We start from the raw sequence: 14,569 nt of genomic DNA, 5'->3' as shown, positions 1-14,569 counted from the left end.
AGGTACCCGAAGGAGCGGACCGATTGAGTCCATATTGGAAGCTCATCCAAGTCCGGTAGACATTTCACGATTTGCAATGTATGGACCAAATCGGTTACTCTCTTTAGGAGTTATCGTACGTACAAATTTTCCGAACATTTTCGAACTTTTGTGGGGGAGGTACCGGAAGGAGTGGACCGATATAACCCATCTTCGAACATAAACTAAGTTTGGACAAAATATTACGAAAGCCAAATTTTGGATCGAATCGATTGATCCGTTCGAGAGTTATCGTGCGCTCCAGCCGGCCACACAGACATACGGACGGACATTGCTCAATCGACTCCAAATTGTCTGAAATACATTTCGTCCAAACATACTTGGGGTCTAAAACCATTATTTCGATGAGGCACATTTTGCCCGTATGAAAGTGTATATACCCCCGTTAGCATAAATGCTGAGGGTATAAAAATACGTTTTCAAAAGCGTGGATTTTTTAAGAATATTTTTTTTCATAAGCATTTATTTTTTAAGTATTTTTTTTTCAAAGTATATTTTTAACGATTATTGCCTTCTTAAGCGTGGATTTTTTAAGAATATTTATTCAAAGACTATTACCTTTATAAGAGTGGTCTTTTTAAGAATATTTTTTCAAGCTTGAATTTTTTATGAATATTTTTTCAACGGCATTTGCCTTGATAATCATGGATTTTTTAAGAATAGTTTTTCATTGGCTACTACCTTCACAAGCTTGTAGTTTTTATTAATTTTTTAACAATAATTGCTGCCATAGATTTTTTAAGGATATTTTTTTCAACGACTATTGTCTTCATAATGAAGGATTTTTAAGACTATTTTTCAAGACTATACCTTCATAAGCCTTACTTATGAAGGTAATAGTCGTTGAAGAAAATATTCTAAAAAAATCTATGGCAACAATTATTGTTAAAAAATTAATAAAATATACAAACTTATGAAGGTAGTAGTCATTAAAAAACTATTCTTAAAAGATCCACGCTTTTGAAGGTAATAGTCGTTGAAAAATATTCTTAAAATTCAGTCTTTTAAAGGCAGTAGCCTTAAAAAAAAATATTTTTTCAAACATCTATTGTCTCCTTTAGGGCGGATTTTTTAAGAATATTTTTTCAACGACTATTACCTTTATAAGCTTGGATTTTTTTTATTAATTTTGTTAACAATAATTATTGCCATAAACGTAGATTTTTTTAAAAATATTTTTCAACGGTATTTGCCTTTATAATCATGGATTTTTTGGATTTTTTTAACAAAAATTGCTGTCATGGACGTTAATTTTTAAAGAATATTTTTCCAACGGCATTTACGTTCATAATCAAGGTTTTTTTAAGAATATTTTTTCACCAACTACTACCTTCATAAGCTTGGATTTTTCATTATTTTTTTAACAAAAATTGCTGTCATAAACGTAGATTTTTTAGGAATATTATTTCGTTATTGCCTTCATAATAATGGATTTTTTAAGAATATTTTTTCAACAACTGCTACCTTAATAAGCTTGGATTTTTTATAATTTTTTTTAACAATAATTGCAGTCTTTGACGTAAATTTTTGTAAGAATATTTTTTCAACAACTAATGCCTTCATGGATCATGGATTTTTAAAAATATTTATTCAACGACTGCTACCTTTATAAGCTTAGTTTTTTTTTAATAATTCATAATCATGGATTTTTTCAAGAAAATTTTTTCAACGACTACTACCTTTATAAGCTTATATTTCTTATTATTTTTTTAAGAATATTTTTTCAACAACTACTACCTTAATAAGCTTGGATTTTTTATTATTTTTTTAAAAATAATTGCTGTCTTTGACGTAGATTTTTTAAAATTTTTTTTTTAAACGACTATTGTCTTCATAAGCTTGGATTTGTTAGGAATATTTTTCAACGACTATTGTTGCCTTCTTTAAGCATGGATTTTTGAAGAATATGTGCCCGTTTCTTATAAAAGTTTTCCCCTTCAAGGGTTTACCGTGTAGAATTTACATTTGAAATCCAGTGGATTTCATAAATCTAAATGTACTATTAATCTTCCATAAGAATCAGACAACAATAACGGGGTTTTGGTAGCCGTAATTACTTACAATTCAACCTACTGACCCATTACTCAAATTAATTAGTTATTCGATAACCACCGTGGTGCAATGGTATGCAAACCCGAATTGCACTCAGAAGGTTTACGGTTTGATTCCCCCACTGTGCACCATCAAATTTCCCCCTCAGTAATGTTGGCGACATTTCCTGAGTATTTCAGCGCCATGTACCCGGCAATAAGCAGTAGGTCCCATATCGGGGAGAGAAGTCTACGTTGTCCCTTCTGAGATGTTTGTGAAACAATTATATATACGCTCTATGTCGCCGTACACATTACATAGTAATGAGTAAAACAAGTAGATTTACCTTAGTATTCCACATAGAGACAACATATGTTACAGACATTTATTATACCAGACGATATTTTTGTTTTGGACCCTTTGGTCTTCTTCCCGATCATTTTTGGACTTCTATGGCAAAACAATTTAGGGTTTTATAAGAAGCATTTTTTTGGTTTTATATAGGGGAGCTTTTGGTCTTCTGTTAGAGAAGAACCTTGGTCTTTTGCAATGTGACCTCGATTTGATCTTCTGTAGAAAGACTATAAGACCATAAGAATTCCTTGTCTCCAATATGATACTAAAGTCATCTATTAAAAAATATATATAAATTTCTATAAGAAGATCCTAGCGTTTCTATGAAATATTACTCATTTTTCTTCTATAAAAAACCTGTTAGTAGTCTCAAGGAAGACTGTTTGATCTTCTAATCAAAGATCCTTGTGGTCTTTTACAGGTCTATTGGACTTTTGGCATCAATAAGGACATTTTTGGTTCTTTATAAAAATGCTATTATGTCTTCTATAGGAAGAACTTTTGGTTTTCTATAAGAAGAGATTTTTAGTGTTCTGTATTAAGACTTTATGACCTTCTCTCTGGATTTCATTGGTCTCATATAAAGATCTTCTATGCATAAAATATCTCTTGTAAGATTTTATATGTATATAGACAATTCTTATAAGGACTTCAATGAATATAATGTATAGAATAGAACGTGTTCAAGTATTTTGCGTATAGAAGCCCTCTTATCAGATTTTTTATTGTGTAAAGAAGACATGTTATGCGTTTCTTCTATGAGTAGAAACCCAGGTATGGGTTTCTTCTGTGTATAAAAGAGCTCTTTTGAGGGCTTTTTTTGATATGAAAGGCTTTTTTTATGAGGGCGTTCTCTGTACAGTAGTTCTTTTATGAGGATTTTCTATTTATAGCATATTTGGAAGAACGATTCTGGAATGCTACTTTAGAGGTTTTTCTACGTAGAGTTCTCTATGTTTCCTTCCTAAATTTTAATTATTTTGTCTTACTTTTTTCAGTTTTTCCTTAAACCGTTTTGTCTTCTATAAAAAGGTCTTCTTTCCCTCTTAGGATACATATTTGCTCATCTTTAGAAGGTCTCAATAACTTCATATTGTATATGATCTTTGAGTCTTCTCAAAACTGAAATATGTCTTCTAAAAGAAATCTTTGTTTCCAATGAGATCTAAAGTCCTCTGTATGAAGATCTTTCAAACTCATATAAGAAAACAAATTCAGTTTTGTGTGGTAAATCCTTCTTATGGCCTCCTCTGTATCCATCTTAAAGAAAAGTTTTGGTTTATTTTACAAAAGCTGTTGGTTTTCAGTTGGGAACGCTTTGGTATTAAAAGCCTTTTTGGGTTCCATAGACAAACGTTTGGGTCTCTATAAGAACAAATTTAAAGGTAAATTTTCATGTTTTATAAGCAGCCTTTATGATCTGGTCCGACAAGAACTTTGGATCTTCTACAAAAATATTTTTTAGTATTCTTTTGTAGGAGGACCATTTTATCTTTTAAAGATAGGACTCCTTGCTTCTTGAGAAAACAAAATATATTTGATATGAATAATTTGGGTCTTCTAAATGATAATTTTTATACTCCTATAAGAAGGTAATTTTATCTCCCATTAAAGAGAATAAGACCTCTTGGGGTCTTATGAGAAGAGGAAGGTCTTCAATTAGGATAACATTTGGACATTTTTGCCTTTTATAGAAAGCTGTTAGTCTTCTGTAGGAAATCTATTTAATCCTATATGGGAAACCCTTTGGCACCAAAAACCCTTTCGGGTTCCATAGACAAATGTTTGGATCTCTATTAGAACAAATTTAAAGTTAAATGTTCATGTTTTATAAATCGTCTTTATGGTCTGTCTGGTCCGACAAGAACTTTGGATCTTCTATAAAAATATTTTTTTAGTATCCTTTTGTGGGAGCACCAAACAAAAAAGAAAAACAAAATTTATTTGATATGAATAATTTGGGGTTTTTAAATGATAATTTTTTGTACTTCTATAAGAAGGTACTTTTATCTTCCATTAAAGAGAATAAGACACCTTGGGGTCTAATGAGAAGAGAAAGGTCTTGAATTAGAATCACAGTTGGTTTTCTATAGGAAGACCTTTTTGCCTTCCATAGAAAGCTTTTTTTGAACTTCTAAAAAATGACCAGTGGAAGAATTTTGACGATTTTTTGGCTTCTACAGGAAGGTATTCTATGAGCATATTTTTTTGGTTTTAATTTTGATTTGATTTCTCTAAGAAGCCTCTGTGTTTCCCTTTAAGAGGTGTCTTTAAGATTACCATATGGTCTTCTATAGGTTACCCCTTTAAGTTTACATATCGCTCTCATTTACTCAAAGTGGGTCAACTCTTTTTTCTGAATATTTTGTCTGTGGTATCGTACTATATTCGGAATGCCGTTCCCTTTTAGGATTTCCCTACAGTAATAAATTTGATCATGACCTACTTTATGACAACAAAACTGAGTTTAATCTTTTTAAATTTGATCTGTGAACTTATTTGAAAATTGTTTCCAGAATAAAAATCTGTTCGGCATCTCAAATCAATTACCCAGCTCAGTCATTTAAAATTTTCAAAAAAAAAAAAAAAAAAACAAAAAATTGTTTATATGTATCACCCTTTCCAGATTGCATTAATTTTTAAAATTTTTTGTTTTATTTTTCACGATTTTCTTTTATTGTTCTATTCACTGTTGTTGTCGTTGTTTCTGTTGATAAAACATTGCATGTGATATAAATCGAATAATAAACATAATTTTATATAATTATTACTCGTTTTTATTATAAATTTATTTTAGTTGTTTGTTGAAAAAAAACAAACAACAACAAAAAACACACATCAATTTGGTGCACGTCAGTAATAAATTTTGTCATGCCCTTACTTCATTTTTCCATTATAAAATGCATTAGAAAGAGAATAAATGACAGGTCACAATTTTTAAGAGAACATTGATTATACAAGAGTGGAGTCAATATCCAAATGCGAAGAGAAAAAGCTTAAGAAATTTTTACAATTTTTCGTTTTCTTAAGTTCTTTACTTTACTAATAGAATAATATAAACAAAGAAAAACAAACGAAAGAAGAATCTCCAATAAAACGACGAATGTGAAAATCAAAAGCACACCAAAAAGAGCTTAGAGATTGTATTTGGGGGGCTGTGAGATGCGGCCCTCTTTATATTATAAAATAAAACCCCAAAATGAGAGCGCGCAAACAGTGAGCAAATGAGTATTGTCATGTGTTTTTCGTTTTTTTTTTCTTGTTATTTCTTCACCACCACCATATAAAATACATTTACACTGGGGCACACACGAACGCAATTGAATTTCAAGGTTATGTTATTTTGTATACGCCACCACTTGCTGTGTTGTCACTGACAGAGTACTTGTCAGGGAATAAACGAACAAAAAAACACACACATAACAGAATTTTATTTTTTTTCTTGTTCTTCTTTAAAGATAAAATTGAATAGAAAAACACAATTTGCTGGTGCTGCACAAAACAGGTAACTTATACTGATAATGCTAATGGCAAAATAAATTCTCAGTTCTTTTTTGGGGAAATTTGTTAATTTTTTTTTCTTAATATGCAAAAAAGCCTTTGGCACATAAATATTCTATTATGTTTTACACACGAGTTCTTCAAAACCGAAGGACAACAAGAAGAGAGCAAATTCAGAAACCAAGACAGAAAAAAGAGAACACTTGAATTTTTAACAGATGTTTTTATAGAACGTTTTTGAAGTTTTTTTCTTTTCATATTTTTTTTTTAATTAAAACGTTTTTGGTATTAGGAAAACGATGATGTTTTTGTTTTGTTCTAGTTGCTTAACCGTTTTGAAATATGTAGTTTAATTTAAAACACTTACACGTCCGCATTTTGTTATCGACGCTAGGGGGGCTATGTGTAATATTTTGTGAAAATTATTTTCTAATATTTTTTGTTTGAATAATTTCTTCCGGAAAAAATGGTTGGTTGTGTGTCGTGTTCGAAATACCGCGTGAGCAAACGTTTTGAAAACCAAAAAATATTTTGGTTGATTTTTTTCTTCTTTTTTTTAAGACAAGAGTCGACGCGTATCAAAACCACACTGAAAGGCAGACGAGCAGCAGCCTCAGCGCAGCGCAAAGAGTTAATGAATAACAAACAAACGAACGAACGTACGTACGTACGAATGAATGAGCGAACTGTGAGTGCTACATGGAGCCATTAGAGCCAGTGCTTCTGCTGCTTGCTGATGTTTAGCTGCTTCATACAGAGCCTAAAAGGAACATATAAATGGAAACGAGCAATGACGACGACCACCACAATATAGCTACACCAACAACAGCAACATCATCCCTATATATACAAAAGCAACAACAACAACAGCAACGAAACTGAAATTAGCACTAGACTTCAAACATGTTCATGCACACATACACAAACTTACGCACTCTAATACACAAGTGGCAATAATATTTGAAGCTGATAACAAACCTCAAAACGAAAAAGAACGAAGAAAAAAAATTCACATTAGACTCCAAATGTCAAAGCATACAAAACTGCAAAACTTATCATCATCACCGTCATCATTAGTATTTTGACATGGAAATACAAAGAGAAGACTTGCATACAAATACCATGACAACAGCAGTAACGAAAGCGAGAACTAGAATCTTCAAATCAAAAAAGATAATTTCACAAAAGAGATAGAGAGACAAATGCAATGGCATCTTTTCCACCCACTATTGAAATTGAAGGCACTTTTAAGTATTCAAAGTGGTAGGGCTGCACAAAAACCTTTGTCTCTATAACAAACAATTCACATGTCAGTCCTCCCCCATACTTAAAACAACATGAGCGTCTCTCTTTAGAGTCTCTTTTCTAATATAAAAAGAAAAACAAAACAAAAATACGCCAAAATAAACTAACAAAGTGTTACTACAATACAAGAGGCCCACTGTTGTCATTGTCGTCTTCGTTTCTTTAAATCGTATGGGCCGACAAAAGAATCCAACACCATCTCCAAAATCGCCAAACTCACCAAAAAAATTCCTAATTCAACACAATACATTAGATAAGCTTTCGGTGTTCATCACCCAGCTCACAAAACGAATCCAAACAACAACAAGAACAATAAAGAACGAAGTCAAACGAATCCCATTCATATGTGTCTCAAATGACTTTTGTGTTGTTGTGTTTTTACTCTTATTGAGAATTGGTGGGTTGCTCATCCGTTGTTTGTTATGCAGGGATGCCCACAGCAAACATTTGTTTTTGTATGGGAAAGATATTCTCTCGTATTTGTTAAATAACGGCAAATATTTATATAGCTAAAGAGAACATGTGTGTGCCTAGTTGTTACGGTATTGTGTTCGAGTGAGCATTCGTGTTCTCTTTATTTCCGTGTGTGAGTGGGGCCCGTGTTAACACTTTGCATTTGTTTTGGAGTAAATGGAGAGTTATAGAGATTTTTGGTTTTTTTTTTATTTTTTTTTTTTTTGTCTTTCTTTAAAGATGTATGAGAATGTGTGTTGTATGACGGCTCTTTATATAAAGTGCGCTGTATTAGTAGATTAGGAGTTAAAGTCATTAAATCAAATAGCTTTAAATGATTTTTTTAGCAGAGCTTTTTTATGGATTACAGTGGTTCAAAGGGTAGGTAACTCAGGGAAATCAATTTTATTTTTTTAAAGAAATAAATTTTGTTTTATTTTTTTAGAAAATATATAGAAACGATTTGGATTTTTGTAAAAGTTTCAAAGTATTGCCGGAGCTGTGGAACTGCGTGGGAATCTCTTTAGTTTTCGCTTTCATTTGTAAAACATCTTTAATATAATTTTCATTAAAAAAAACTATAAATTTTCTTTTTAAAATTTGAAACGTTGAACTATACATTTCATATTTTAAAAGGAAAACTTGCTAATTTTTAAAAGACCAAAAAAAACCTTTTAATTTTTTTAAGAAAAATTATTTTTAATTTTCTTAGAAGACAAGTGTTTATTATTAAAAAGAAAAAAGTAAATATAATTCTTTTTTAAAAATAACTGCGATTTTTCTCGTTAATTTTTTTAAACGTTAAAAAAATATTTAAAAAAACTTTACTAAATTATTTTAAAAATTTAAATTATGTTTTTAAAGATATTTGTAAAAAATAACAATTATTTGTGAAAATAAATTTAGCAAATAATTTTAAAAGATTATTTCATAATAATATTTAAAGACTTGTTTTAAAATATTTTTATTTAAATAATAATTTTTAAAACGTAGATTACAATATTATTTTAAAAAATAATTTAAAAATACATTTAAAAAAATAGTTTAAACAAATTTTAAAAATATTATTTTTAATTTCTTAAATTATTTTTCAAAAATTATTTAAAAGATATATATTTAAATATTTAAAAAATTCATATTAAATAATATATTTAAAAATTAATTTTGAAAAATTATTTTAAAAATAAAATTTTAAATTTTTAAATTATTTTAAAAATAAAATTTAATTTTTTTTAATTATTTTAAAAATAACATTTAAAATTGTTTAATTATTTTTAAAATATAATTTAAAATAAATTTAAAAAATAATTTTCCAAATATTTTCTCAAAAATAATTTTAGAGTTTTGTTTTAAAATATTTTTAAAAGTAGCTTTTAAGAATTGAAACAAAAAAAACAAAAAATATTTATTTTTTTAATTTAATTTTTCTTAAATTAATTTTAAAAATTATTGTTAAAAATATGTTTACAAAATAATTTTCTAAACTTTATTTCAAAAATTATTTTAGTAGGATTGGCGTTTTTTATTTGGGACAAGAAAGAAGGGAACTGATGAAGATTTGTGGAGAGATCTGAAACTATATGTAGTCTTCCCTGCCTTACCCTTTAGTAAACATCGCCAATTTTTCCCGCTAATAAATTAAAGTTTTTTTTTTAATAAAATATTAAAACAACGACTAAGGGATTAAGTCAGCGCGCTGACTATTAGACAACGACAACTTTCTTTAATTCCCTGATGATGATTGGAGATTCCAATCGAAATATTGGAAAAATAAAATATTAAAAATCACGAAAACGATTTTTATTTATGAAAAGCCTATAGCCAAAGAATACCATAAACAAATAAAATTATTTTAAAAATTAAATTTAAAATTTTCAAATTATTTTTAAAGTTTACTAAAAAATTCAAAAAAATGTTTTTCAAAAATTATTGTAAAGTTTTGTTTTAAAATATTTTTATTTAAAAAAATAACTTTAAATATTGAAATAAACAAATTTTAAAAAATATTTTTTTTTTAAATTTAATTTTAATAAATTTTCTTAAATTAAATTTAAAAATTATTTTTGAAAATATGTTTAAAAAATAATTTTCGAAACTTTATTTCAAAAAACATTTTTAAATAGTTATTTAAAAAATAATTCATAAGAATTTATTTAAAAAATTATTTTTAAACATTTACTTTAAAAATATTTTTGTAAAACTTTATTTAAAAAATAACTTTCAGTAATAAGATAAACTTTGTAAAAAAAAAAAATTATTTTTATTTCTATAAGATAATTTATTTCAAACAGGATTTTAAAAAATGTATTTCATAATTTATTTTATTTATATTTTAAAAATATGTTTTTTAAGGCCGATAGCCCTAGTTGCTAGTGCTTTTTTTATAATGTTTTTATTATGATTTTTAATTGTAATAAATATTTCGAAAATAAATAAAAAAATGTTTTTTTTTTAAATTTATTTTAAAAATAACTTCTAAGAAATTATTTCAAAAATAATCTTTAAAAAATTCTTTTCCATATAAAATTTTTATTTATGTAATTATTATTTCTAATTCTTTAAGATAATTTATTTTTAAAAATTTATTAAAAAAAATATATGTTTTAATTAATTTAATTAATCGAGCTATATGAGCTCGCTTAATTAAAAATTTTACAAATAATGGCAGAAAAGGCAAAAACTTAAAAAAAATAATTAATATATTTTGAAATTGTTAGTTAAAAAATAATATTAGAAATTAATTTAATATTTTTTATCATTTATTTATTATTTTCAAAATAATTTTTAAATGTTTATATTAAAATTTATTTAAAAAAAATAGTTCAATGATCATTTTTAAAATTGCATTATAAAAATGTATTACAAACATTATTTTTTTAAAATATTTTTACATTTACATTTTCAAAAATGTATCTTAAAAAGAACTTCTAAGAATTTATTGTAAAATAATTTTTAATAATTTCTTAAGAAAATAATGTTTTTTTTTTAATTATTATTTTTATTTCATTACGATAATTTTTTAAAAGTTTATCAAAAAAATAACTTCCAAGTTTTTATTTAAAAATAATTTTTTTTAAAAATTTCTTTTGAAACTAAAATTTCTTATAAAGTTATTATTTTTATTTCTTTAAGATAATTTGTTTTAAACACGATTTTTAAAAAAAAATATTTTTTATTTATTTTAAAAATAATTTTCAAAATTTTCTTTTTTTAAATAACTTTTAAACATTTATTCTAAAAAACAATTTTTTTTAATTTGTTTAAAAAATAATTTTCAAAAATGTATTTTAATAAATTTATCTTAACTTCTTTTACAAATTATTCCTTCCAAGAATTTATCGTAAAATTATTTTTAATAATTTCTTTAGAAAATAATGTTTTTTTAATTATTATTTTTATTTCATTACGATAATTTTTTAAAAGTTTATCAAAAAAATAACTTCTAAGTTTTTGTTTAAAAATATTTTTTTTAAAAATTTCTTTTGAAACTAAAATTTCTTATAAAGTCATTGTTTTTATTTTTTTAAGATAATTTGTTTTAAACACGATTTTTAAAAAATTATTTTTTATTTATTTTAAAAATAATTTTCAAAATTTTTTTTGAAAAATAACTTAAAAATTTATTCTAAAAAAACATTTTTTTAAAATTTTTTTAAAAAATAATTTTCAAAAATGTATTTTAATAAATTTATCTTAACTTTTTTTACAAATTATTCCTAATGTTTCCAATTTTTCACTTTATAATCTCAAATGGTTAAATACACATAAATAAAACATCAAAGTAGAGCGAGGGAGGGACAGAGGGAGGAAGGTCTGTAAAGTTTTCAAAATTAAATCCTTATCTGACTTTATTATTTCTCACATAGTCGTGCATAAAATTAAACATCAAAACTAAATAGTAAATATTTCCTCTCACGGAGTTGTAGGAAAAGAGAAAGAGATACAAAAGGTATGTATATTAAGCATCAGAGGTGGAAAGTAGTTATTACCGAGGATATGTAGGGGCCATTAACAATTTTTTTTAATTTGTCTGTCTCTCTGGCTGGCTGTAGCACACTATAACTCTCAATAATATTAAACATTATTAGTATTGCATATTAAACATATGGGTCCACGATTTGGTATAGGTCTCTCATATCACCAGATTTTAATTATTTTGAGGGTTTTAGATGTATTTTCCAGCCGAATTGCTTGCAATTTGGTATTTATTACGTAGTTATATGCCTCAACGGGTGGCGGAATACCCCTCAGTGATGCTGGCTACATTTCCTATTACATTACAGCTATGTGAAACTCCTCTACAAGTGGTGTCTTAGGACACGGCGTTCGGACTCGGCAATAAACAGTAGGTCCCATATCATTGAGCTAATATGATTCGGGCTGCACTCATTGATATGAGAGAAGTCTCCCTTGTACCATCTGGGATATTTGTGGAACAATTATTATAATTCTTCCGGAAAAAGCCAACACAATTCTGAAGGAGTGAACGATTTTTGTTGGGATAATCTGTCGATGTTGCGTCTGCTTCTTTTCTTTATCACAAAGATTGTTTCACAAGACTATAGGAACGAAACGGTCGGGAAAGCGACAACAAATCTACTACTCTAAAAAATTTCGGTTGGAGTGTAATGCTTTTTACTTGTTATAACTCCCATTCCTGGTGAGTGACCTAACTGAGAGCATATCCCCTAACTACTCAATAACAAACCAGTTAAAAGCCCTGAGTGTATATTATGACATTTGTGTTGTTGTTGTTGTTTTTTCTACATTTCTCACTTATTAGTTGTTGGTGATAACGTAATTATTGCCAAATACTTATAAAGAAGAAAATAACAAAAGAGAAGAAGAAGAAGTAAAATATGTTTGTAGGAATTTTTTATTAAGAGGCCAAGAAATGTTTAGAAATGGGCCATACATACAACAACAATTGCTGTGGCAATGGATGTGTGTGCCAGCTTATATGCTGGGAGTTATATTTACATTGTGTTGTTGTTTTTTCAGCATAATTGGAAACCCATTTAGATGTATAAAGTCATAACATAACGGCTATATTGATACCTCCAGTCAGCTGTATATGGGAGTCGTGGTAATGGTTGACTTTGCATGTCAACCACTCAAGTAACGTGTGTATGTATGTATGTATGTTTATGATGAATTTATGTAGACAACTGGGTAATGTGTTTATGTGATTGTGTGCGTTTTCTTTTTTTGAAATTGAAGATTTATGTAAATAGAAAATCGTAAAAAAGTAATAAATTTATAATTATAAAGAGTCTTATAAGCGGAGAGAAATAAAATGGAGTACAAAAAATAGCAATTTTTAATGTTGCCTCAAATGGGCTACACTGACACATATACATTTGTGCATACATAAATTAGTATTGCATATTAATGAACATTAATATGTACATATGTATGTATGCATTGTATGCATGTTTTATGATCTTGATTGAATTGATATTCCTCCAGTTTTAAATTGGATTTCTTGAATTTTTTAATTTTTACTCGTGACTTAATTGAGAAATATATCATTTCAAGCAACAACAGTAACATAATTTGGTAATTTGTATAATTTTATTTTTAATGGTTTAATTTAAAGATATATTGGTGGAATGGTGTTTGATGACTGTGGGAATTTTGAGAAATCCACAAAAAACCTTTGCCCTGAATTTTCAAATGATTTGAATTGCGCGTATAACTGTTGTCAATTATCATACGCCACATGGACCAATTTTAATATTTTAATTAATAAGATAATTTCTTGATTCAAATATATCCACGTTTTTGTGAGGTCAACTCAAAAAAAGAACAAGGTCAATGTCAAAATCAGTATTCAAATTTATATTTGCCTGAAGGACTCAGGAAATGTTGGCCTGATTTGTAGACTAATTCGATTGTATATAATTTCTGAATTATTGGTGTAGAATTTTTTATTTGCCATGCTAGAATAATGAATTTGCTACTGGAATTCTTGTCAATGAATTTACTTCGCCCACGAAATGCTACCGAAATTACCAATACTTCGACTTTGCCACTGAATTTTTTTCTTTTTTGCTATAACAAAGTCCTAAAGTATATATGTATGTGTATCATAAACTTTATCTTAACTAAATGTAATTACTCATAAAATGCCTCAAAATCGTTCCCTCGCTTAATAAATTACCACCAGCCATACCTAGTCATCAAATAATAATTGGTTTCCACCGAAAAAAATAAAATTGAACACAGTGTTCTCCCCTATATCAGAATGCATAGCACATTATCTTTAATCGTAATCGTTATTTATTTGGCTATAAGCATAAGTTATGGCATCAGTAACAGCAGCAGTAACAGCAACAATAACATCAACACCCTGAAAATGATTACACTGCAATTTGACCTAAATTGATACGGGGGAAAAGGAAGTCGAGGGGAGAGAGAGAGTATACCTAGATTTCAAAATGTAATGAAACTCAAAAAAAAACCGATGACTACCGTAAAGTGGGAAAAGGAAAATAATTTAGAAGGAAATGAAAAAAATATTTATATTGCAAGGAGAATAAACAAATATGAACAGCATTTTTTAAGGATTATTATAAAATCTAATTTTAAAAATTATCAGAAAGACCTAAGAGGTTATCATTGAATAGAAGACCTCCGTAGGAGGCTTCTATAGAATAGAAGACATCCATAGGAGGGTTCTATAGAATAGAAGGCCTCCGTAGGAGGCTTCCATATAATAGAAGACCTCCATAGGAGGCTTCTATAGAACAGAAAACCTCCATAGGGGGCTTCTATAGAATAGAAAACCTCCGTAGGAGGCTTCTATAGGATAAAAGACCTCCGTTGGAGGCTTCTATAGAATAGAAGACCTCCGTTGGAGGCTTCTATAGAATAGAAGACCTCC

General features: G+C 27.8%; 1 protein-coding gene across 47 annotated transcripts in view; it reads right to left on the bottom strand.

The window, feature by feature from the left end:
- ps (RNA-binding protein Nova-1-like protein passilla) overlaps positions 1–14,569 on the bottom strand; it is a 309,810-nt gene that overhangs the window by 73,485 nt on the left and 221,756 nt on the right. For 8 of the 47 annotated variants that reach the window (XM_073961664.1, XM_073961677.1, XM_073961687.1 and 5 more), the window contains exon 1: positions 6,293–8,134. The exons of the other annotated variants lie outside the window; for them this stretch is intronic. Coding sequence is in view for 1 of the 8 variants with exons in the window: in XM_073961708.1 (XP_073817809.1) it covers positions 6,293–6,302 (10 nt within the window). In the remaining 7 variants the exon portion in view is untranslated. Of the gene's footprint in view, positions 1–6,292; positions 8,135–14,569 lie in introns of those variants that run through there. 47 annotated transcript variants of the gene reach the window in all.

The sequence above is a fragment of the Musca autumnalis genome, unplaced genomic scaffold (genome assembly GCF_047663935.1).
Source record: "Musca autumnalis isolate F117 unplaced genomic scaffold, ASM4766393v1 scaffold_1, whole genome shotgun sequence".
Lineage (NCBI taxonomy): Eukaryota > Metazoa > Arthropoda > Insecta > Diptera > Muscidae > Musca > Musca autumnalis.
This window is presented reverse-complemented; position numbering and strand designations above follow the sequence as displayed.